We start from the raw sequence: 24616 nt of genomic DNA on the forward strand, positions 1-24616 counted from the left end.
TAGTTCATCAGGGGTTAATGTTTGTAAATAACTAATAATTACTACAACAACTATGTATAATTTAGAGAATAATTACCAAATAAACAATAATTATTTAATGTTTATTGTTGTAAGTGTACAGAGAAGTTATGGGTCATATGATTCATAAGGATTCAGTAGTAAGGTTCATACAGTGGGGTTCAAGAGCAAGATTCAAACAATAGGGTTCAATAATAAAATTCATACAGGTTTATTAGTGATATTAATACACATTAACTTTCAGTAATGGGATTTATAGACATTAGGTTTAACAAAAGGATTAATATACAAAAGGGATTCGGGTATTAGAGTTCACACGGGTTCGAAACTTGGATTCAAACAATGCCAGAAGACTCGTATAATAACCGACCATAAACAAAGCACAGGATGAAGGTTAATATTCTTCTTATGGGGGAAAATAAATGTGATTTTTCTCCATTTAATATAAGAAAAAGAAGATATTAGAAGACATTGTGAAGGTAATTGAAGGTTGGATGTTATTTATTATTCATCTATTGATTATATTTGTGATTTAATAGTGGATTTTATGCTTTATTGTAAGTGTTTGTGGGTATAGATAATTATTGACTCGTTTGCTATTATAGAGGATATGTTTTGTTTTATTTATATCAATGAATATTATATTAGATTGAGGGGTATTTGGGCTATTAAATGGTTAATGTTGGGATAAGTGTAAGTGTGTAGGCTTTCATCTTCAACACAACTGATAAATACTGAACTACATTTGATTTTAGTAATATATGTAATAACCATTAATTATTATATTATTTGTATGTCATTCAGTATTTAGACTGATTTTAATGATGGCTTTTATGAATTTATTGAAGCGGTGAAGCCATTATCTACTTATTATTTCCTAAGTTAATTTTAAGTTTTCTTCTCTATTTTATTTTTAGTCTGTGCATCAAAATAAGTTACAGTAAAAGTCAATGAGAGATGCCTAAGTTAACCAACTACCCAACGAAGAATCACTAAAGCTGAAAACTTATTTTTTACTTTAAGAATACTCCAAATCAGGCGAAGGAATTTTACGTTTTGTATTTTATTCTGTAAATAACAACGCTTAAGTTCATCACCTGTTTTAATTAGCGGCAACGTTTTGGGGACATTCACACGAGGGATCTCTCCCTGTGCTGACTAAAATCATCTGGCATTACCGTTATCCAATAAAAAAAGACGACACTGATTTGCCAATTTCTTGTTTGGTGATAAACATGAACCATTCCCAGTGTCCTTTTCACACACACACATAAATACTTCCAAGTTATATTAGATTAGGTTTGGTTAGTTTAGTTTAGATTAGATTTATATTAGTTTATATTAAGTCAGTTTGATAGGAAATATATACTAGGAAATAGTTCAAAATAGGAAAAACGAAAAAAAAATATTTATCCGACACAAAATTATCATTACTTCTTCATTTCAGATTGGCTCTTCTAAAGCCTCGATGACCCTTACTCACGCCACATTAATTCTCCCGTTTCAACCAGAGTGCATCATTCCCTTGTGTATTTTTATGGTAAGTGATATACGTCGGCAGGTAGAGACTCGGGAAAACTGCCTCGCGTTCTATGAGGTTCGTGTCTTTGCTTGGAATTGGCTCTTGTGTGTTTGGTAGTTAGTGATAATGAAAACACTTGATTAAATACTATACCTTACTACATTTTGGTGGGGTTAGGTTAGTTTAAGTAAAGTTAGGTAAGAGTAGATGATTAGGTTGGAGTTAAATTAGATTACTGTAGGTTAGGTTAGTGTTAAGGTACATTATCATCAGGAGAAATAAGTAGGAATGCCTAAACTTCAGATGATCCCAATCATTCTCACTTTTCATGCTAATTTATTATATTTTGTTGTCATTAAGCATTGACTTGTTGAACTTATGTCAGTATTGAGCTGTATTTTGCATAACTTAATCCTTAATCAGTGGCTAAGGATTCCCTACTCTGGAACGCAAGGAGCGTGAAATGTACTGTACAGTGCTGATGATTAGTGTCATCACCTGTGGGAGTTTTATGTTCCTTGCATTTATATGGGGCAGAGTACTGAATCCTCATCTGGCAATTAAGGATTAAACATCTAACTAAAGATAATTAATTGAATGTTATGTTTCGAATGAGTTCATTTGACTTGATCTTTGGGAGTAATATTACCACATGTTCTCAGATTTGTTCTCTTATTGCAGGTACGATGATTGATACAGTGTTCCCTTCCTGCACTAAATGATGTTGAAGACCACCACTACAAGGATGGCTGATGGAAGGGAATTATATTAACAAGTGTCTCTCTAACTCGTATTTTTGTTAGGCTGGACAAGATATGAGATTATGGGACAAACTGAACCATATTGTGGACGCCTCACCACAAACAGCTGTCAGGACAATGTGACTAATATTAAGATAGCAGCGTAAACAGTGTAACCATAGTGGAAGATAAATTTGGTGAAGGACTCTTAATATTTACTGTTGTAGTGACAATATTTGCATCTGTATTTTATTCTGGAAACATGAACTGAAAATTTTCTTATAACAATTGCCATTTTTACAGGAATTTGATATACTGTAATTGGTTTACCATAGTAACATATTATATACAGTATATGGTCCCCTCTGTGGTGAATAAAATTGTCTGACATTAACCAAAAACAGAATATTCAAAGTGGCATCCTCGTAGTGAAGGGGTGAACTGGAGATATTATTGACTTGTATTTAATAACTACAGGAGTGAATTCAGAACACAAATACAGACGTCATATCACTTAATTTGAAGCAAAATATTAACAAAAATTACCAGTATGTTCAGTAGACTTTGCCTCAGTGAGACTGATGAGGAGACATGTGATTTACTTCCTAAGATGGAGGATAACTCTGAGTGTGGTAAGACTGATCCTGTAATTAAGGCAGAAAAAACACTGGACGTGGAGGGACAGCCTTCACTCAACTGTTCTGATGAGTTACAGGAACAGTCGGAGTCCGTGAATGTTATTGGTAATCCCGACTCGACCTCTGTGCCAATAGACGGTGGTTTTGTGGAACAAGTTATAGAGCCCAAACCAGGCAGCTTCGGGGAGCCCAATCCACGCAGCTTCAGGGAGCCCACGAGCAGGTCGTATAGGTGTGACGAATGCAATGTTAGTTTCAGTCGCTACACCCTCCTGGTCGCCCACAACAGGAAGCACAAGGAAGGTCCGCCGTACTTTTGTGACGACTGCAGCCAAAGTTTCGACATTGAAGACGATTGGTTGGACCACAGAGAAGTAGGTTGTGCGGTAAAAAATACCACGAGAATACACACCAACAAGAGGCATCGGTGCACGTATTATGGCACGAGGCAGAACAAGACATACGACGGGAAGTCTGAGGGGAAGCGGTACTGCTGTCACCATTGCAGGAAATTGTTCAAGACCATCGGGGCGAGGAATGACCACGTGAGGAACCTCCATAAAGGCTTAAGACCACACAGGTGTGACCAATGTGACAAACAATTCTACAGGAAGTTTAATCTTGCCGTACACAAGAGAAAACACAGCTCTGATCGTCCACACGAGTGCAAGATATGCCATAAAAGGTTTAAATCCTCCGTCAGTGTTAAGATACACATGGAAATACATTCAGACAAGAGACCGTTCATGTGTGAAAATTGTGGGAAGGTTTTTAAGACGCTGTCGGTGCTTGAGAGTCACCGCACCATACACACCGGGGAGACAAAGTTCAAGTGTAACATGTGTGGGAAGTCTTACCGGTACCGTGCGTCGCTGTTCGTCCACATGCGCACACACACGGGACAACGGCCCTATAGCTGCAACCACTGTACTGCCTCGTTCATGGTGAAGAGTCATCTCACCGAACACTTGAGAATCCACACGGGAGAACGACCCTTCGAGTGCGAGTTCTGTGAGGCGTGTTTTTCGAGGTCCATCAGCCTGAAGAAACACCTCAAGTCCCACATACGAGCAGGATTCGATTTAAATTTAGACTCGGCGATGTACCACGCAAAGCTACAGGCTCGCATCACGCCCAAAGACCCCCACATCTCACCCGACCACCAACACCAATTCATCCCGAAGGTCTGTCACTATATTAAGGACGAGATATTTGCGAGTGAAGAGGGGAGTAGTACAATACACGAAACTCGTAAAGAAAGTCTAACATTGTACACCAAACCGCCTATTGATGGAGAGCCTCTTGTGGTCGTGACAATAACGGGCGTCGGAGATGGGACCAACTGTGTCCACCAAATCAACAAAGTTCGCAGAGAAAACAGAGCATCAGCTAAAACTAGTACCGTTAAGATCGAGGCTGTGGAGGAAGCCAGCGGTATTTTACAAGGTCAGGAATTTGTATTTGTGGACAACCTTAAGGGGAATGGGACATTCCAGTTCACGGATCTAACTCCAGTCAGTAATAACCGAGAGAATGATGATAATTTACCCGTGATTTACATAACCGATTATGATACGTCTAACGAGAACGATGCACCTCAACCTATAGTTCTCGGTCAAATGTCAATAGATTCTGGCCTGTGTAGAGAGTGGACGATTCCCCAGAGTGTTATAACGGATACAGAACTCAAAGTTGGTCGCACTAGCGGTATCAAAGCGTCAAATACACAAGTAAATGATCCGCAGTCGTGTTGGCTTAAGTCAGAGAGACGAGAGAGTGTTGCTATTTCCTCCGACGTGAAGGGAGAATGTGTCGATACGGATTACCGCGACAAGATCGACGGCACGAGTTTTAATCAAACGTCCGTCAAGAACGAGGAAGATGTACTCACGGATAACAAAATTAAAAGTCTGTTGTTAAACCGGGATATATCCGCCGGCTGTGACCTAAACCCTGGTGAAGTGGATAAGCAGTCGGATACCAGTCTAATACTCGCTCAGCTGGAGGAATCTGAAACCGTTCCATCGACCAAGACAAAGATTAAATACTCCAAGAGACGTAGACTACCCCTCAGGAAATGTCGGTACTGCGACCTGTCGTACAGGTACGTGGCTCTTCTCGAGGCACACGAAGCCAGGCATGAAGTGAGAGAGGAGAAGCCGATGATGGAAACAAATGAGGACGAATCTGAGTTAATTAATAAATATATACCCATAACCCCGACCACTGGGGAAGATCTGCCATACAAGTGTGATCAGTGTAGTTGTTCTTTTTCATTTAGGAGTGAACTTAGAAATCATGTCAAATTACATTCAAATAAATATCACTATACATGTAAGAACTGTCATCAGGCTTTCCAACAGGAGATATTTTTAGCTAAGCATCAGTGTGGACGAGCTCATGGTAGTGGTGGCAGTGTTCCCGTTGTCGCCCAGAACAGCCACATGACACCAGCCGTTCCCGGAAGAACGAAGAACAAACCTGACTCTGGATTAAACCACAAGTGTGATAAATGTGGGGAAATATTCCACAAGGAGTTCATACTTAAAGTCCACTATAGAAAACACACTGGCAAGAGGCCATATAAATGCACAGATTGCAATAAAATATTCATCTCTGCCACACACCATAAAGTTCACAGAAGAATACATACCGGCGAGCGACCGTATGTGTGTGCAAAGTGTCAAAGAACATTCAGACGCAGAACAGTACACGACCATCACGTTGAGGCGTGTGAAGCAGCAGTGAGGTCGGGTAGGGACGATACCCAGACCGATGAAGCAAACAGTGCGACTGTGTGTGAAAATATCCCCGACTTGAGAACAGGCGAGACAGTCAACTTAGAAAACATGAATTCTTTTTTGGAAATCACCAAGGAGGAATCTAAAGAGGAGCTCATTGATCCTGAGCCTCAAGAAACGGAACAAAAATCCCATATTGAAACTGAAGATCGAACTAACACTGCAGAGGTTAAGGAAGATAGAGATGAAACACATTTAAGTGAAGTAATAGGAGACGATGGTGTTAAAGATATGTCGGATAAATTACAGACAGAGAAAGTGATCTCGGGGGAGTTTCAGATGTTCGAGTCATTGGAAGCCGCGACGGGAGGACACGTTAAAACGCCTCCTCGAGACTTTCAGAAACGCAGAAGAAAATTACAGGGACCACACGGGTGTACACACTGTCCCAAGTCGTTCAAGTATCTCAGCACTCTACACGCCCACGAGAGAAGCCACACGGGAGAGAAGCCATTTTCTTGTACAGAGTGTGGGAAGACGTTTTCCAAGAAGAGCAACATGGTGATCCACATGAGGATACACACGGGTGAACGTCCATTCCTGTGCGACTACTGCGGGAAATACTTCACTAATAAATACACCTTAATTGCCCACAAACGCCTCCACACCCAAGAACGGCCGTTTCCATGCAGCATCTGCGGGAAGACTTTCCGGTACGAGGCCAGCAGACACGTACACCTCAAGAGACATGCGGGCAACAGGGCACACAAGTGCGACCTCTGTCCAAAAGCTTTCGTGGCCAAGGGCGACTTGGACGACCACCGCAGGACACACACCGGCGAGAGACCCTACAAATGCGATCACTGCGACCGTAGATTCACCGCCCGACACCACCTGACGGAACACAGGAGACTACACACGGGCGAGAAGCCTTTCAAGTGTCGCTTTTGTCCGATGACTTTCGCTCGATCTGGTACTTGTAAAATGCACGTCCAGAGACATTTAAAGACGCCAAGACAACAAATTTTATGAAGCCATTTTTCCAGACCATGAAACTCTTGTACTAAATAACCATATCCTTTATATTAAGTTACAATGTTCTTTTTTTTAGTTAATAATAATAATAATATGTTTTTGTATAAAGGAAAAACTGTGTTGTATCAATAAAGAAAAGAAAGAATTATAGTATAGTATTATTAAAAAATTACTTATAAAAATGTTTAAAAAAGGTGTTGGTAAAAGGAGAATGAGACAGGTTAATCGAGATCATGTCTTATTGGAGGTAATGTTTGTCTGTCTGTCTGTGTCTATATGTTCAGTATTTGTATCTATCCATCCGTCTATCTATGTCTGGCTATCTGTCTATCTATGTCTAGGTATCTATCTATCTATGTCTAGGTATCTATCTATCTGTGTCTGGCTATCTCTGTGTACCTATCTATCTGTGTCTGCCTAACTATCTATCTGTCTGTGTCTGACTATCTATCTATCTGTGTCAGGCTATCTATCTATCTATCTGTATCTGGCTATCTATCCATCTTATACGAGAGAAAATCGTGAAAACGTCTGAGAAACCCAGCCTAAAATATCGTCCCAATGAAAAACACATAAGTTCCCCCCTGAACTAAAACAAACCTGAGAGAAAACGAGAATTAGATTACCATTACGGGAACTACCCTAAATCTCACATGGACCTAATGATCTTAAGTCAGTAAGGTCGAGTGTTGGTTGTGATGGTAAATGACTTTGGGTTTTATGGTTTTTAGTAATATATGGATGTTATTGGCTCGTGGGAGTGATTTTGAGGTTTGTTGAACTGGGATACTCGTTAAGATGAGGGCAGGGGTTGTCGAGTCAGTATTTGCCAACAGTGTGTAAACGAGATGTAATCGACCACCCAAGTGGCTAACGGGCCGATCAGTGGCGAGGAGGATAAAAGTAAAAATAGACGAAGATACACAACCACTGACACTCAATATGGCACCCACATAAAGGTCAACCTCTTGGGAGTCATGAGACATAGAGGCAAGCATGAACTTAGCATGCTTCCCTGTTGGGCGCTGTAAACGCTTCTGCGCTTCACCCTACACAAGAATGTAGGGGTGGGGGGGGGGAAGGGGTGCCCAAAAAATATCAAAAGTTATATCTTTTTTTTAAGTTCAAGGTTAATATTTACGCTCAACGTTTACATTCAGGTTCCTTGTTCAAGTTCAAAGTTTATCTCAAAGTTCCTTAAGTAAGCTCAAAGTTTGCCTTAAAATCTTACCATTATCACTTACATAAACTTTCAAAGTATAAACCACAAACTAGAGTGTGTGCGTGTGCGTGTGTGTGTGTGTGTGTGTGCGTGTGTGAGGGCAGTGGAGATGTCTGTGATGAACGACCAACAGCTGTTTGTGACACACTGTATTTGCTTCCTCCCAGACCCGTCCTCTCTCCTCCCTCCCAGACCCGTCCTTCTCTCCCTCCCTCCCTCCCTCCCAGACCCGTCCTCTCTCTCCCTCCCTCCCAGACCCGTCCTTCTCTCCCTCCTCCCAGACCCGTCCTCTCTCTCCCTCCCTCCCAGACCCGTCCTTCTCTCCCTCCCTCCCTCCCAGACCCGTCCTCTCTCTCCTCCCTCCTCCTTCTCTCTCCCAGACCCGTCCTCTCTCTCAGACCCGCCCTTCTCTCCCTCCAGACCCGTCCTCTCTCTCCTTCCCAGACCCATCCTTCCTTCCCTCCCTACCTCCCAGACCCGCCCTTCTCTCCTCCCAGACCCGTTCTCTCTCTCCTCCTTCCCTCTCTCCTTCTCAGACCCATCCTTCGTTCCCTCCCTCTCCCCAGACCCATCCTTCTCGCCCTCCCTCCTTCCAGACCCGTCCTCTCTCCTCCCACCACCCTTCCTTTCCTTCGTTCCTCCCAGATCCACCTCTCCTGCTTCCCTCCTTCTTCTCCTCCTCACACACACCATCTCTCCCCTTCCAGATAAATCCGTTTCTGACATTCTGCCCCCCCAGGTCGGTCTCCCCTGATGGTTCCCAGGGTAACAGGAGCCTCGAGAGGACATCACCAGCGGCTTAGTGCCTACATCAGGGTAGGTGATGACGGCCCCGTCCCTACTACACCACGTCTGACGGAGGGAGGGAGTGTTGTGTAGGTGATGGTGGAAGTGTGAGGCGTATTTGTATATAACGCAAATTACTGTTACATATTTATCTATAGTGTTGGGCGTGTACATTACACCCCCACCCGCTCGAGGTCTTAATACTGTCTTGTGTATATAGGGGACACTTTCTAAAAACGGCGTACACATTCCTTAACGGTCCGACTCTCGTAATGCCCCTAAAAAGTGAGGTGCTTCCCCGTTTGGAGGACTGTACTGTCACCCCGTCTGGTCCCCGAGATATGTCCAAAGGACCACCAGACTGATGCCTGCACTACAGCACCTGTTACCCAGAGAGATAAGAACGCCTGCAGTTGTCTAGTTTATACAATAGGCGGGCAAAGGGTAACTTATTAGAAGTCTAATAACACCTCGGAGGACATTACTTAGTCGAGTGTCCTCACCTGGAGCTGGCGGACGCTTGCCCCACAAGGGGTCACAGCTCAAGGTTGAAGAAGGCGCAAGTCCAGAAAACTGTGAGGGCAAACTTTTTCGGAGTGAGAGTTGTGAACTCTTGGAACAATCTACCAGAGAGTGTTGTGACGGCGCCGAGTGTGAGCTGTCTCAAGACCAGACTTGACCAACAGTGGAGCAGGTTTAGGTACATTCAGGAGCCAGTACATGCCCAGTACCTGCCCAACAGAGCGTAACGGAGACGTGACCGATCGCCCAAGCGGTGAACGAGCCGATCAGTGGCGAAGAGGATAAAAGTTAAGCATAAAGAAAATTGAAGACCAATGATATTTTTAAGACACGTAAACAACAACATTAACAAGTACACACTGTTTACGGACAATTACCATAAGGAGGACAGCTTTTAGGGAGTGTACCCAGACCACACACTCTGACCATCTGTCATCTCCCCCCCCTCCCCACACACACACAGTTAGAAAAACAGGAGTGGGGGGGGGGGGAAGAGGGAGTGTAGGGTTACACACACACATCTTACTGGGAGGGTGACACTGTACACCATGACAGGGCGACTCACTGCCAGTTCAGACAGCGTAGTAGAAGCTTGCGTTCGGGAGAGGTTAAACCCAAGTTATTAAATATTAATAAAACTTAAGATTAATCACTTTTTTTTGTATTTGGACAGAAGGAAATATTTCTATAGCAGATACTTCCTGATAGACACGTACTGTACTCTCAGTGTAGGTTCAAAATTGTGTTAACATTTTCAGTCGGTTGTGAAATTCTCAAAACTGGATTTATAAACAATCGTGGTAATTATTTCTCGTAAGTGATGACGAAATAATACACTTATTCATTATACGTCCTCTTAGTGCCAATTAAGGTGGTATGTAGGCTACTGTAATTTTGTCTCCTAACTGGTGTGTTAAGTGAAGGTATCTAGTTAAGGTAGAGTCTCAGTGTTAATTTTGTCTCCTAACTGGTGTGTTAAGTAAAGGCTCTAGTTAAGGTAGAGTCTCAGTGTTAATTTTGTCTCCTAACTGGTGTGTTAAGTAAAGGCTCTAGTTAAGGTAGAGTCTCAGTGTTAATTTTGTCTCCTAACTCATATGTAAAGTGAAGGTATCTAGTTGAAGTGGAGTCTCGGTGTTAATTTTGTCTCCTGAATGGAATTAACTGAACGTATATAGTTAAAATCTTCACTTACGATAAACAACTCTCATACGATTTTTTTTAAGAATCCTGAAGAGTCGACTCTGGTGGATCACTTCTGAAGATGACCATGAAGAACTCAGCTTTACTACTGCTGGTGTCCTGGCTCGTGGCTGGGTTCCTACCTGCCACAGCTAACGAAAACACAGACGATAAGAATCTCTGCGTCATGACCGATGTTCTAGTAGCCATGAAAGAACTACTGGTTATGTTAAGTAATGAAATACGCGAATTAAAGCAAGAGGTGACGAATACGTGTAAGCCTAGTGGTGACAGTGGTGGTGTTTGTGCTTGTGGTGATGGTGAAGATGGTGGTGAAGGTGGTGTTGGTGAAGATGGTGGTGAAGGTGGTGTTGGTGATGGTGTCGACAATTTGACTCAAAACGATACACAGCTCCCAGAGGATAAGACCGAAAATGAGATCAATGGTATTTATATTTTTTGTTTTATAACTTAATAGGATTCAATAGTGTTTATAGAATATTCAGTAGTATTTATTGGTAAATTTAATCAGAATTTTTTAATGTTTGTGTTTACAGAGTCCCTTGATGTTTGTGTTTACAGAGTCCCTTGATGTTTGTGTTTACAGAGTCCCTTGATGTTTGTGTTTACAGAGTCCCTTGATGTTTGTGTTTACAGAGTCCCTTGATGTTTGTGTTTACAGAGTCCTTGATGTTTGTGTTTACAGGTCCCTTGTGTGATGTTTGTGTTTACAGAGTCCCTTGATGTTTGTGTTTACAGAGTCCCTTGATGTTTGTGTTTACAGAGTCCCTTGATGTTTGTGTTTACAGAGTCCCTTGATGTTTGTGTTTACAGAGTCCCTTGATGTTTGTGTTTACAGAGTCCCTTGATGTTTGTGTTTACAGAGTCCCTTGATGTTTGTGTTTACAGAGTCCCTTGATGTTTGTGTTTACAGAGTCCCTTGATGTTTGTGTTTACAGAGTCCCTTGATGTTTGTGTTTACAGAGTCCCTTGATGTTTGTGTTTACAGAGTCCCTTGATGTTTGTGTTTACAGAGTCCCTTGATGTTTGTGTTTACAGAGTCCCTTGATGTTTGTGTTTACAGAGTCCCTTGATGTTTGTGTTTACAGAGTCCCTTGATGTTTGTGTTTACAGAGTCCCTTGATGTTTGTGTTTACAGAGTCCCTTGATGTTTGTGTTTACAGAGTCCCTTGATGTTTGTGTTTACAGAGTCCCTTGATGAGTCCCTTTGATGTTTGTGTTTACAGAGTCCCTTGATGTTTGTGTTTACAGAGTCCCTCCCTTGATGTTTGTGTTTACAGAGTCCCTTGATGTTTGTGTTTACAGAGTCCCTTGATGTTTGTGTCCCACAGAGTCCCTTGATGTTTGTGTTTACAGAGAGTCCCTTGATGTTTGTGTTTACAGAGTCCCTTGATGTTTGTGTTTACAGAGTCCCTTGATGTTTGTGTTTACAGAGTCCCTTAATGTTTGTGTTACAGAGTCCCTTGATGTTTGTGTTTACAGAGTCCCTTGATGTTGGTGTTTACAGAGTCCCTTGATGTTTGTGTTTACAGAGTCCCTTGATGTTTGTGTTTACAGAGTCCCTTGATGTTTGTGTTACAGAATATATCTTTTGAGGGATCGGGTATATAAAAAATGAGTGAGGATGGGAAGGGGGTAACAGGGTGCAAATATCCGTGACAACCGACTCTTCCACCAACAGCTGATGCCATTAAACTCGTAATAGTAGATAAAATAATCACAATATTTATCAACAATTAAAGATTATAACAAAATATACATCTCTTTCTCGTTAGGCGAATAAAAACATCAACTGTACAGGATGTCTCCAAAAAAAAAATCCTACTTTACCGACTTTCGTGTATTTATTAAACATTGTCCTTTTTTGCAAGAGACTTCATACATCTACAAGAAAGGACAATGTTGATGTTGTAATACGAACATACACACGATATACATGATAGTTTGTATAATGCAATGTAGTGTGTATACATTTTCCCCAAGACACCCTGTTCACGAGTATTGCATGACGTCAGTTCAGCTACGTCGCGTTACACCCACACATCTGGTAGTAGTTATGTGGGTGTGGGTGGGGGTAGTAGTGTGCATGTTATTATAATAAAAATCAGAATTAAAAATATGTGGTTCTGTGTTTGTAAAGGTCATCCTCATTTGCCTCTGTATGTTAGGGTCTTTCGTCTATCTAAACATTATCTATAAGCAACGTAACGTAACCCATCCTAACTATTCTAGCTATTAAACTCCCTTATCTATCAGTCAGTGCCGGATTTAGACCTGTGGAGGCCCATGGGCAGCATCTTTGTGGAGGCCCCCCTCATTATAACTACCCAAGAGGGTGGGGTGGCGAGTGAAGCAGCCTAAACATCTGGGAGTTCCGGGGGGCGCTGTAAGCCCCCCGGGAAAATTTTGAAATTTGAACACTTCATTGGAGAATTTTGAAGCCATATGCAGTTACTGTATATTGAGGAAATTAGAACATATTGTAATATGTGGAGGCCCCTGGGCAGCTGCCCACTTTGCCCACTCCTGAATCCGGCCCTGCTATCAGTCAACCTATCTATCTATCTTTGTCAACTTATCTCTCTATCTATCAATCAATCAATTAATCGTATACCCAGCATCACGTATGGAAACGGATTTTTTTTAATGTAAAGTTATTATTATGTTTAATTACTTAGAGATATACCGCTTGATTAAAAAAAAATAATTACGTTAGTTTGAAATACAGTATTATGTATGTATGTATTTACCTGTATGTATCAACTATCTATGTATCAATTTCAGAATTAATTTATCCATCTATGTACTGTATGTATGTATGTATGTAAGTATCAATTAGTTAAAAATACAAAAAACTATCTAATTTATATATCCATGTATACATCTATCTACTTATCGATTTAACTACAGTATCTACTTATCTATATACAGTATCTACTTGTTATGTATTTATGTATGTATGCACTTATCTATGTATCTATCTCTCTCTCTTGTCTATTACAGATATCCTAGAACCTATAACCAACCTCACTATCACCACCACTATCGACCCCTTCTTCGACTACAACGACACTGACTATGAGGAAGACACTGACTATGAGGAACCCCTGGATCTCCTCGCTAATTGGTGGAATTCTATATCACCTTTCTCTCCTAAGCCAACCGGAGGAACGGATAATTCTACAATAGGGCTTGGTGAGGATGGTGGTGATGATGATGATGATGGTGGTGGTGAAGGTGATGATGGTGGTGGTGAAGGTGATGATGGTGGTGGTGATGATGGTGAAGGTGATGATGGTGAAGGTGATGATAGTGAAGGTGATGATGGTGAAGGTGATGATGGTGATGATAATGATGATCTTACCACAAAACTAACTACTACTACTACTACTACTACAACTACGTCTACTACTGAAGTGCCTTATACTTTACCACCTGTTCGTAAGTATTGTTGTCCTCTTGTTGATAGATTAGTGTAGTTATACAAGCCTAACGATGCAATTAAAGACCCTATTAGTTGTTGTAGCGTAGTTATTATTATCATAAGTCAAGAAAACATGTAAAAAAAATAGGGTGTTAGTGATTTAGTATAAGAAACGATCTCCTTCCTTAACTAGAACCAAACAACAACAAACTGTCCTAATAATCCACCTAATATTAAACTTTGTGGCCATTAGCCACATCATGTCCAGTGCCATTCAGACTGGAAGCCGAGAGCTGCTACATAATCTTCAATAATAAAGCGGACTGGAGGTCTTGGGGAGGTGCTCACGCTATCTGCCAGAATTACGGTGGAGGATTGGCTGCCCCCTGGCGACTGTCGCAACTTCAGGAGTACATCACACGGGAATACTGTGAGTACTTCCTCTTGTGTAATGTCTCAGGAATGTATAATGCATTTCTTTACAGGATTTTGTAGCAATAGTGTGAAAGATTACATTGTAACAGCCATATGAATCATCAATTACTAACCTTTTCTACCAAGCTTAGAATACTTGACCCTTCATACAGTACTGTACTTACCTTTTCTACCAAGCTTAGAACACTCGAGCCTTCATACAGTACTGTACTTACCTTTTCTACCAAGCTTAGAACACTCGAGCCTTCATACAGTACTTAACCTTTTATACCAAACTTAGAATACTTGAGCCTTCATACAGTACTTAACCTTTTCTACCAAGCTTAGAATACTTGAGCCTTCATACAGTACTTAACCTTTACTACCAAGTTTAGAATACTTGAGCCTTCATACAGTACTTAACCTTTTATACCAAGCTTAGAATACTTGAGCCTTCATACAGTACTTAACCTTTACTACCAAGTTTAGAATACTTGATCCTCCATAATACTATACTAACAAACTTTTCAACTGAGCTTATAATACTTGATCCTTTATACACTAACCTTTTGATCCTCTATATAGTACTCTAACTCTCTGAGGTTGTTTTCACTGCCCTTACCTCTTTATACAAGTCGACCAGGAACAGCCGTCATCCTATCCTCTTCAACCTGGTGTAGCTTCTATCCTGTTAGTGGATGTAATGTTAAATAGATTTCTAAAACATTCACAATTTTCATCATTTTAATTTTAATAAGTAAAGATAATTAGAATGATTTATTGTTTATTTAAATCTCCCAGATGTTATGTGGGAGTTGGCTACTAAGGTACCCCTCTTCCTTCCTCCTTCCCTCCCCATTGACTGATGTTTATAAATTTTGTTATGGCTAATCCTTATTTTTTTTCTCCCATGGTTTAATATTTTTATTTATTCATTCATTCAAGACTCCACCTAAGTTATATTAAAGTCACTTCCTTTCACTTACAGCCGACACCTTTTGGGTAGGAGCGCGGGTCACCACAGGCAAGAGGTCATGGGATTGGCTCTCAGGCAGGGAAGTTGCCAAGAATGAATGGAAACCCGGCCAACCCAGCAAGAACCCCAGTCAAAAGTGCATGCACCTCGACAAATGGTCAGGTTACCGCGGCAAAAACTACTTCTGCGGTGCAAAGTTCCCATTTATTTGCGAGTTCCGAGAGTCGCCAGTAAACGAATAACTCTACTGGGGCCTAGGGATCGGAGCAAGACTATACTGTACACTGAATATTCTTGAGGGTCCTTTACAGTTATTTCCTTGTGATTAATATTTGTCATTATTCATCAATATGTAAAGAATTTGTCAAGTATATTAGTCAAAATGTAAAGCTTTTCTTAAAAATTAATTCTAATACACAAGGATATTAGATACATACTGTCACATTTAATGTTATCAGACCATAAAAAACAAACAAAAGATTACACGACTATTATTTTTTGGTTGGTTAAAATATTTCCCTTCCCCACGTACTAAAAAACTCTTATTTCATTGGGTAAAATTACCTTCCCACTAACTTAAAATTATCATTAGGAGTAAAAATAAGGTAATTTAACAATATACAAACAGTGCTATAGAGTGGAAGCATTAACATGGTGGTAATACAAAATAAGACGGATATTTTACGTGGACGTTAACTATAGTAGTACTGAAAGTTTTCCCCAAATTCACACAAAAATAGATATATTTTTAGGAAGCTATCACATGCACAAGTTAAACATATTAATAAATTTTCGATATATAATCATAAATATACTGTAACATATCTTAATGTACTATAATAAATATATCCTGTTCATGTAGACAGTAAATACCGGTATATCCTGTTCCTGTAGACAGTAAATACCGGTATATCGTGTCTATCATCTGCAACTGATAATATAATGCCAAGTCTTACACAAGAGTAAACAGAGTACCATCCTGTGTTCAAATACCATGATATATTGTTGTCAAAATGAGTGTCTATATATTTGTTTAATATTGTATGAGTATGTTGTCCTTTTATATATTTTCTGGTGGTATGTGGCACTGTACAGGGTGTGGCATAAGTCGTGTACCATGAATGATAGTTTGTATGGGGTGATATTTTTTTTTTAATTTACCCACAAGACACCCTGTTTAATCTAGCATTCAAGTTGTACAAAGTTATGACACACCCTGTACAACACACATCCATTATGGCGCACATTACTCCACACCTTGTACAACATACATCCTTTATGGCGCACGTTACTCCACACCTTGTACAACATACATCCTTTATGGCGCACGTTACTCCACACCCTGTACAACACATCCTTTATGGCGCACGTTACTGCACACTCTGTACCCCATAGTACATCAAAACACGACCTGTACTTCATATTAACATTAATCTCGGGGTTCCTGCTCACGAAACACATCCATAACCGAGAAAAATCCATAAAATTAACATTATTCTCAACAGGTTAAAACACACTAGTGATTTTTAACATGTGACTTTGATGTCAATAAAGTGTTTCCCCGTAGGTCATTACAGCAACACCTCAGATAACACCCACTATTTGACAACAAGACATTAATAACTTCTATAGTTAATAATATAATATATTTTTAAGGTATTTTAGTTTTCAGAATTATGTAATGCAGTACTATTTAGTAATGTGCAGATAAACTTATTTGGTTTGATATTTTTACTATGGTTTTATTTCCCAGGTGTTTAATTGTTTATATTTTGTACAGTACAGTATACAGTACCTCTATAGTGTACAGTATACAACAATATAGTGTACAGTATACCCCAATAACAGGTGAGAAGCCGACTGTTGCAGTTAAAACAGTCGAGGTATACATAATTTAAAGCTGATATATGGTAGATTTAAAGCTTAGATCATGTAAAGCTTAAGCACCATTAAACGAAGAGAAAAAGCTGATAAACGGTGAAAATTATAACATAAAATGAAAGTGAAAAAAAATGTGAAAAATTATAAAACATGAATAAATATACAGAGTATTTATGTAGAATATAATCAACTACAGACATAAATAACAATAAAAATACATCAAATTTCCACAAAACCCGGCAAAATACAATAATACAACCGTTCATTTCTATGAGGGTCGGTGACAACATTGCATCATAAAACAGAACACGTAGTAATTGCTTTTGAAATTATTAAAAAGCATAAGAGTTATTCATTCTAGTTCATAATGCTTCTGGGGTCGTTAACTTTTACAATGGGTCATAATACATATACTGTACTGTGTGTATTCAATGTATAGTACAGTATACATTTCTGGTCGTAATTCTCAGTATTTTTAGTAACAAAAGCCTTTACGTCTCTCATTCAACATCTGGTTAAAGTTTACAAATTTGACCGTTCACTCGAGTTATCCTTTTTCGAAGACTTGTTACCTCCTGTCACAACACATGGGAGTTACTGAGTGTATCAGGTGTGTGCATGTGTGTGTGTATCAGGTGTGTCTGTGAGGATGTTGTATATGTTTGTGTAGTAATATTTCTGGATAGAGCTTTGGAATCTCTATATAACTAAATGTACAGTATACATAAATGGTGAAATGATTGTAGCTCCTACTGACCTACAAAGGATATGAACGACTCACTTGTGGACTATTAACACATATATACAATTATCTGTTTTATACCATCCCACTTGGACGATTAGATTAAGTTAGGTGAGGTTAGATGAGGTCAAGTTAGGTCAGGCTAAGTTATGATAGGCTAAGTGAGGTTGGGTTAGGTTAAGTTAGATCTTAAATCATCTTGGTACTCACAATCATCTAAGTGGCATGTAATACAACAGCCAAAGTCATATTTCTTCATGAAGTTAGAAGCAACATTTAAATCCAGACAAGATAAAATTCTCCATATAATATTCCCTCAATATATAATCAGAGATCCCAAACAGCAGCAGAAAAACACAAGTCGACATTTGTGCGGCTTTGACGAGACCACGAGCCAGATGACCAACGTAAAATAAACCTCGAAGAAAACGCAGCCCTCACCCTAAAGCCGTTTTCCATTACCTAAATTATTCACACACACTACAGGATAATAAATGACAATAGAGATTTTATAATGATATATATTATAGCCATAAAAAACAAAATCATAATGAAACAGTAATAGTAGTCCATATGTTTAGTAATACTGTACTGAACTTTACACAATCACTTCACCTGGTAATATTGCAAGTACTGTAAATGACGATAAATAAGTTCTCAAGAGGCGCCTAACACACTCTTTATAGAAAAATAACAATACGATAAAAATCTCAATATATTTTATACAGGAACACTCTAGTCATCATACAGCATAAATCACTATAATGAAAAAATTTAAATTGAGGTTGATCGTACGACAAGAGGCTAACACATGTAAACAAGTCTGGGTCGACTGTTTGTAGGCCAAGTCATCGATTGTTTACACTCCCCACCCAACCCCACACACACAAAGCACCAAACTAAACCAAGGTAAACGTTGTCACAAAGTTTTCTCAAAGTTATCACTTCCTTGAGACACCCCAGCTTATTTCACCCAATGCTATACGGTGTAGCTAGGTTAGGTCGAGTCAGGTTAGGTTACGTTACGCCAGGTTAGGTTAGCATTAGTATTTCAATAATCAGGTGAAATAAACTGAGTCTCCTCATTTCCACACCACCCCCATCCCATATTTGTCGCAAATGACATATCCCAGACCAGAGCCGTAACCCGACAGTACATTACATAACAGTCACGAGCCCATACCCACCACCTACACACACAGACACTGACACAACACTACCCTATAATACACAGATGATGTACAATACCCTCACAGACCATCCCGGCACACGAGACAACAATGCAACAGTAATTTGTACCTTTAAGTATGATAGTTGACTAAATTTATACAACAGAGGGGCATATCTGATGGTAGTTCATTTATGGTTAAGCTCGGTGTCTGTTAGTATGTGCCGTATTGTTCTGGGTCATGTCTTGTTTGAGGTAATTTTCAGTTACGTTTATATAGAGAGACAATCTATGCATCTCTAGGTTTCCTATAACACGACAGATTTATAATTTCCCGATGAATAGAAACCTCGATATTTCCCGACTGAATCTAAAATTTCCCCGACATATTCCCGACTAATGAGAATACTGTATAATTTTCCCCAACAAGCAAAAAATCCACACAATTTCCTCTACAATTTTTATATTTCCCGAAGTCTGAAGAAATCTAGCGTTTTTCCCCGACAAGCAGAAACCTGCCCCGAAAAAACACATCCAGATCAACTGTACCATTTCTCGACCTTGCCTCGACTTCTAAGAAAAATAAAATCCTTCCCGACCATGAACACACAGAAACCTCAAACTACTAACTTCTGGAATACAGTCAATAGTTAGGTTACATTAACTACAGCACTAAATACAGCAGATGTCTTTACTGTACCACCTTACATGAATTTTTACCATGGAGAAGAGTAACAGGCTTCATACACTTATCAACTAGAATGTTTTAATGGAGTTCTATTTATATGATGAGGAGAAAACATGTATTTCAATGTACTGTACACAAGATTACATTTACTCTTTGTAGTTAAAAGATAAAAGTACCGTAGTATAGAATTGAATTATTACAGGGTGTCTCATAAAAATATATATGTATCTTTTTAATGATTTTTTGTGAAGATCGCGTCGATGACTGCGGCTACAACATCGTCCTCACACATCAATGAGCGATGACTAAAGTTGATGTTGTAATACCGGACAATCATTAACACGATCGTCACAAAAACCTGTAAGGGAGTACCATACACATTTTTCTGAGACACCCTGTATGATTTGTGGATTCTAAAATGTCATTTATATCACTATTTTATTGCTTAAAAGAAACACTCACCAAAACATGGACCACACGGGAAATATTTGGCCGCGTTCTTCCGTGGTATCTCGGGAAAAAGTATACAAACTACACCTTATGGATTTTTGTGTAAATCGAGTGAATGATTGTCCGTACGGTATTAAAAAAAAAACAGCATTGTCCTCCCTTGTTGATGTGTGAGGACAATGTTGTTATTCCGACCACAATCATTGATGCAACTTCTACAAAAATCCTGACCGTTAGTGTGGATACATTTTTCTTAGACACTGCTTATGTGGGCCCTTTGTATAAGAAAGGCTCAAACACATTATCATCAAATATACTTCCTTATCTATTCCAGATTTGGTTCAATAATAAATAATAAAACAATACAATAATCTGAGAGTTTATACAAATTTTTTTCCAGATAGTGAAAAATTATGGCAAATATTTCATCAAGTTATTTGGTAAAAAAAAAAACTATGCAAAAAAATCTCCAGTCACTTCAATTAAATAAACAGAGTAATATAAATAATTCCTATATATGATTTACACATTGATAATTATCCTATTATGATTATTATTATTATTATATTTAGTTATTTGGTGAAACTCACAAAATTCTGAAGGATTATTAATTATTGTCTGTATGTTAATAATAATAATTTAACCCCTTCACTACGAGGACGCTACTTTAAATATTTTATTTGGCTTATGACGGACGATTTTATTCAGCTCAGAGGGGTCCCCATACACAAATGTTTAAAGATACTAGACAGATGTACCTCAAAAACCATAGTTACTCCTATAAAATGAATAGATGTGAAGATTCCTCTTTTAATAAAATCATTTTACCCTTGAATAAACAAATAAACAAACTTCTAACGTAGCCGACTCGATATCTGGTACTGCACTGCCGACTCACAAACAATTTATTTACCATGCCTTCCGTGGGTGAGTCGATACCAGCACCCTTGACTCACAAACGTTTTATCATCAACAACAGCTCTCACTTAAACTAACCAAAATATAACCTAACCTAACCAAACTAAACCTAATATAACCCAACCAAACTGTATTTACCCCTTCAATACAGGGACGCTACTTTGGGTATGTTATTCGGTCAACGATACATGATTTTATTCAGCTCGGAGGCGACCCCAGATACAAGGGGTTAATATGAAATAAAATAATATCCATATCATCTTTGGCTATAGAGGCAACCCACTGACGCCATCATGTCAAAACCAACTGGGAGATAATTTGCATACTTATTACACGAAAGGAACTACACTTAACTCCATCCAACCTCGCTTAAGCTCCTCCCTTTACTACACATTCTTCTCACTCCTAGTCGCATTATGGATTTCAAAATGGCAGCGGGGACCTTATAGAAAATGTACTGACACTACAGGTAAGGTATTGGTAAACGCTAGTGTAGGTTAGGTTAGGATTGAATACGAAGTTGATTGTTATTCCTGATGATCGAAGAGTTAGGTTAGAATGACTCTTATTCTCTCTACAGTCTTAATGGGACAAGCGACCAATAGAAGTGAAGGGATTATATAATTTGAACAGCAATATCAAGGTCCTGTTAGCAATGATACGATAATCTGACTCTAAAATTGCTTCACTTCTGATTAAATGTTGTAAAAATGCTTCACTTCCTAAATAAATCTCACTTCAGTTAAATCTTTTCCCTACCTAAATACCTTTCACTTCTGTATATAAGATCCAAATGCTTCACTTCAGTATAAACAGTGACACTAATCCAAGCAGAAGACAACACTATGACAGTCCCGCCTCTGACACCTGTACTGTATCTATGGGAGGAATTTATGTATCTATGGGAGGAATTTTTGTATTTATGGGAGGAATTTATGCACCTATGGGGGGAATTTCTGTATGTATGGGAGGAAATTATGCATCTACGGGAGGAACACAGGAGGAGGAGAAAGTACAGTACTTATTTCCAAAGGTAATCATTTGTATTTGTAAGGTAATATTTCTGCAGGTGATAATTATTTCCAAAGGTAATCATCTATATAGTTAAATCAATCAGGTATTTATCTCTACAGGGGAGCCATATATTCTAAAGGTAATCCTGTATATCTATATCGGCTATACAAAAATAACAAAACGATGTAAACTTTCATCTATGTTCTAACAGTACAGTTAACTTCCTGGTAGCCATTGAGTGCAGCTAGTACAGTGAAACCCTTATTTACGAGACAATAATGAGAGAGAGAGAGAAGAGGAGTGAAAGAAAGAGAGAGAGAGCAAGGAAGGAGGGAGGGAGGGAGGGAGGGAGACTTGACAATATCAAAAACTAATCAGAATCCCCCCCCCCTCCCACCCCACTGCTAACACACAGTAAAAACAGATATATTACCAGAAAATGAACCACCCCAAACAACAGAACATTCTCCTCATCGGGTTTTCCACCAGGAATTGTGACCGTCGGCTAAAATCAACCAATTCCGCTGATCTATCGACTAGTTCAAATTGTCTCCGGAATGATTTTATTTATGGTAATCTACTTGAAGATCTAAACATTATTCCGATCGTTTAATCATCGTGTTTGTTTTAATTATACAGGGTGTGTCATAGGTAGAGTAAATATGTGCAACCTATGACACACCCTGTACAGCATGATGCGCGATCTGACACACTCTGTACACTACACTCCTCAGGTCACCTACCACGGCAATTAATGAAATCCTCAAAACCTATGATTCTTAAGTACTTCTGGCATATATGTACAGTATCTACACACATACGTACACATAAACAGGCACACACACACGAGGAAGGACCGACCATACACGACCAACACACAGACTGGGAACATCTTCACTTACACATACATACTGGTAACACATACACAGAGACTGGGTACACCTACTAACACGTACACAGACTGGGAATACCTACACTTACACATACATACTGGTAACACGTACACATACTGGTAACACATACACAGAGACTGGGTACACCTACTAACACATACACAGACTGGGAACACCTACACTTACACATACATACTGGTAACACGTACACATACTGGTAACATCTACACACAGACTGGGAACACCTACAAATGACACCATGAGTGTTACCGGATTGTAAAAAAAAAATAATGCCATCCACTTACAAGACTAATAAACTAACTAACGGTTTATGGTTAAAAAGAGTCTCACCCAATTGGTTAATTACTCTCAATTGCTCTGCAGTAGTTAACTCATAAGCTCAGACAATTAAGCTTCTCTGAATATAAGGTCTTTTAATTATCTAACTCATTTTATAACCTATTAACCTCAAAAGTTATTAAAAAAATACTTATGAGTTGTTCTTTAAGTATATAATAAAATTGGTCTTCTATCTATAATAATTTACAGGTTGATTTTTTATAATGGGTTAGATATAATTTATGGACACATTATAGAAATGGTCTTAAAATCTATAGCCAATAGTCTTATGAATTTTATAGCCAAACTTTTTGTAAATATAGCCAATCAGCTCATGTATAGCCAGTACGGTCTTAAGAATTTTGCAGCCAAAGAAGTCATAAAGATTCCTGGATAAATAGATCGACTCCCTCTGCTGTAGTCTAATAATGTATTCAACAAAACTAATTACATTTTCTTCAATATCTATCCACATTAAGGTAATTTAGCCTTAACCAGTCCTCACTTCTAAATATAATAATGATAATAATAATAATAACTATAATATTACTGTGATAAAAATAACATTAATAGACAAAAATAATAAAAAATAACAATAATAAATTAATAATAATAAAATATAAAACAATATCACTATTAAGGATAACATTCACTTTATATTCTGTGTTATTATCCGAACTGACCCCACCAATACACAGTACAGTATAATTTGTTCCACTGACTCGTAATATTCATCAAAATACTGTACCACAAGACCCAAAAGAACACACACACACATCAACATAGCATTAATGAAGGAACACAGGAGGAAGTGGTGATGGTAGTTGATTCTCACTAAACACGACAAATCAACAGACATCTAAACTTGCTTACGGAGGACAATAATACTGGAGGAAAGTAACACCGGTATTTGTTGACTTTCATTCATACGTGGAGGTAACACACACGTACACACTCCGTTGACACTCGCATAGATCAGACAGTCACTTAAAATGAACTGTACAGGGGCCCCCCAAATTTGAGGATTCTTATTTTGCGGATGACACTCTGGATGTACCCAAGAATGTCTGTGGGTAGGTTTTAAAGTTGCGGGCATTTTTGCGGCTGGGACAGGGAGCCATTCATTCTAGAGACCGTAATTTCCTTTACCTGTATTGTATATGTGTGTGTGTGTACACACACACACACATATACAATACAGGTAAAAGAAATAATTGTCCTAAGGGCAAACACATGAAGAGAATATACATTTCTTTGTACACAAGTAACAATGGACCCCCCCCCC

General features: G+C 39.0%; 2 protein-coding genes across 5 annotated transcripts; both read left to right on the forward strand.

The window, feature by feature from the left end:
- Positions 1–377: 377 nt before the first annotated feature.
- Positions 378–6842, forward strand: LOC121869548 (zinc finger protein 721-like). Its single transcript, XM_042370931.1, has 3 exons — positions 378–497; positions 1466–1558; positions 2222–6842. The coding sequence occupies exon 3, from the start codon at positions 2831–2833 to the stop codon at positions 6689–6691; it is 3861 nt and encodes a 1286-aa protein (XP_042226865.1). The 5' UTR covers positions 378–497; positions 1466–1558; positions 2222–2830; the 3' UTR covers positions 6692–6842.
- A 1910-nt stretch (positions 6843–8752) lies between these two features.
- LOC121869549 lies at positions 8753–16970 on the forward strand. Of its 4 annotated transcripts, none has more exons than XM_042370935.1 (6): positions 8753–8791; positions 10448–10849; positions 13428–13676; positions 13713–13865; positions 14102–14278; positions 15251–16970. In XM_042370935.1, the coding sequence occupies exons 2-6, from the start codon at positions 10486–10488 to the stop codon at positions 15478–15480; spliced, it is 1173 nt and encodes a 390-aa protein (XP_042226869.1). In that variant the 5' UTR covers positions 8753–8791; positions 10448–10485; the 3' UTR covers positions 15481–16970. The 4 variants fall into 4 exon arrangements, with proteins under 4 accessions (XP_042226869.1, XP_042226866.1, XP_042226867.1 ...); XM_042370932.1 differs by lacking the exon at positions 8753–8791 and adding an exon at positions 9764–9831; XM_042370933.1 differs by lacking the exon at positions 8753–8791 and adding an exon at positions 9801–9842.
- Positions 16971–24616: the final 7646 nt, after the last annotated feature.

This window comes from Homarus americanus, unplaced genomic scaffold, assembly GCF_018991925.1.
Source record: "Homarus americanus isolate GMGI-L3 unplaced genomic scaffold, GMGI_Hamer_2.0 scaffold23578, whole genome shotgun sequence".
Taxonomy (NCBI): Eukaryota; Metazoa; Arthropoda; class Malacostraca; order Decapoda; family Nephropidae; genus Homarus; species Homarus americanus.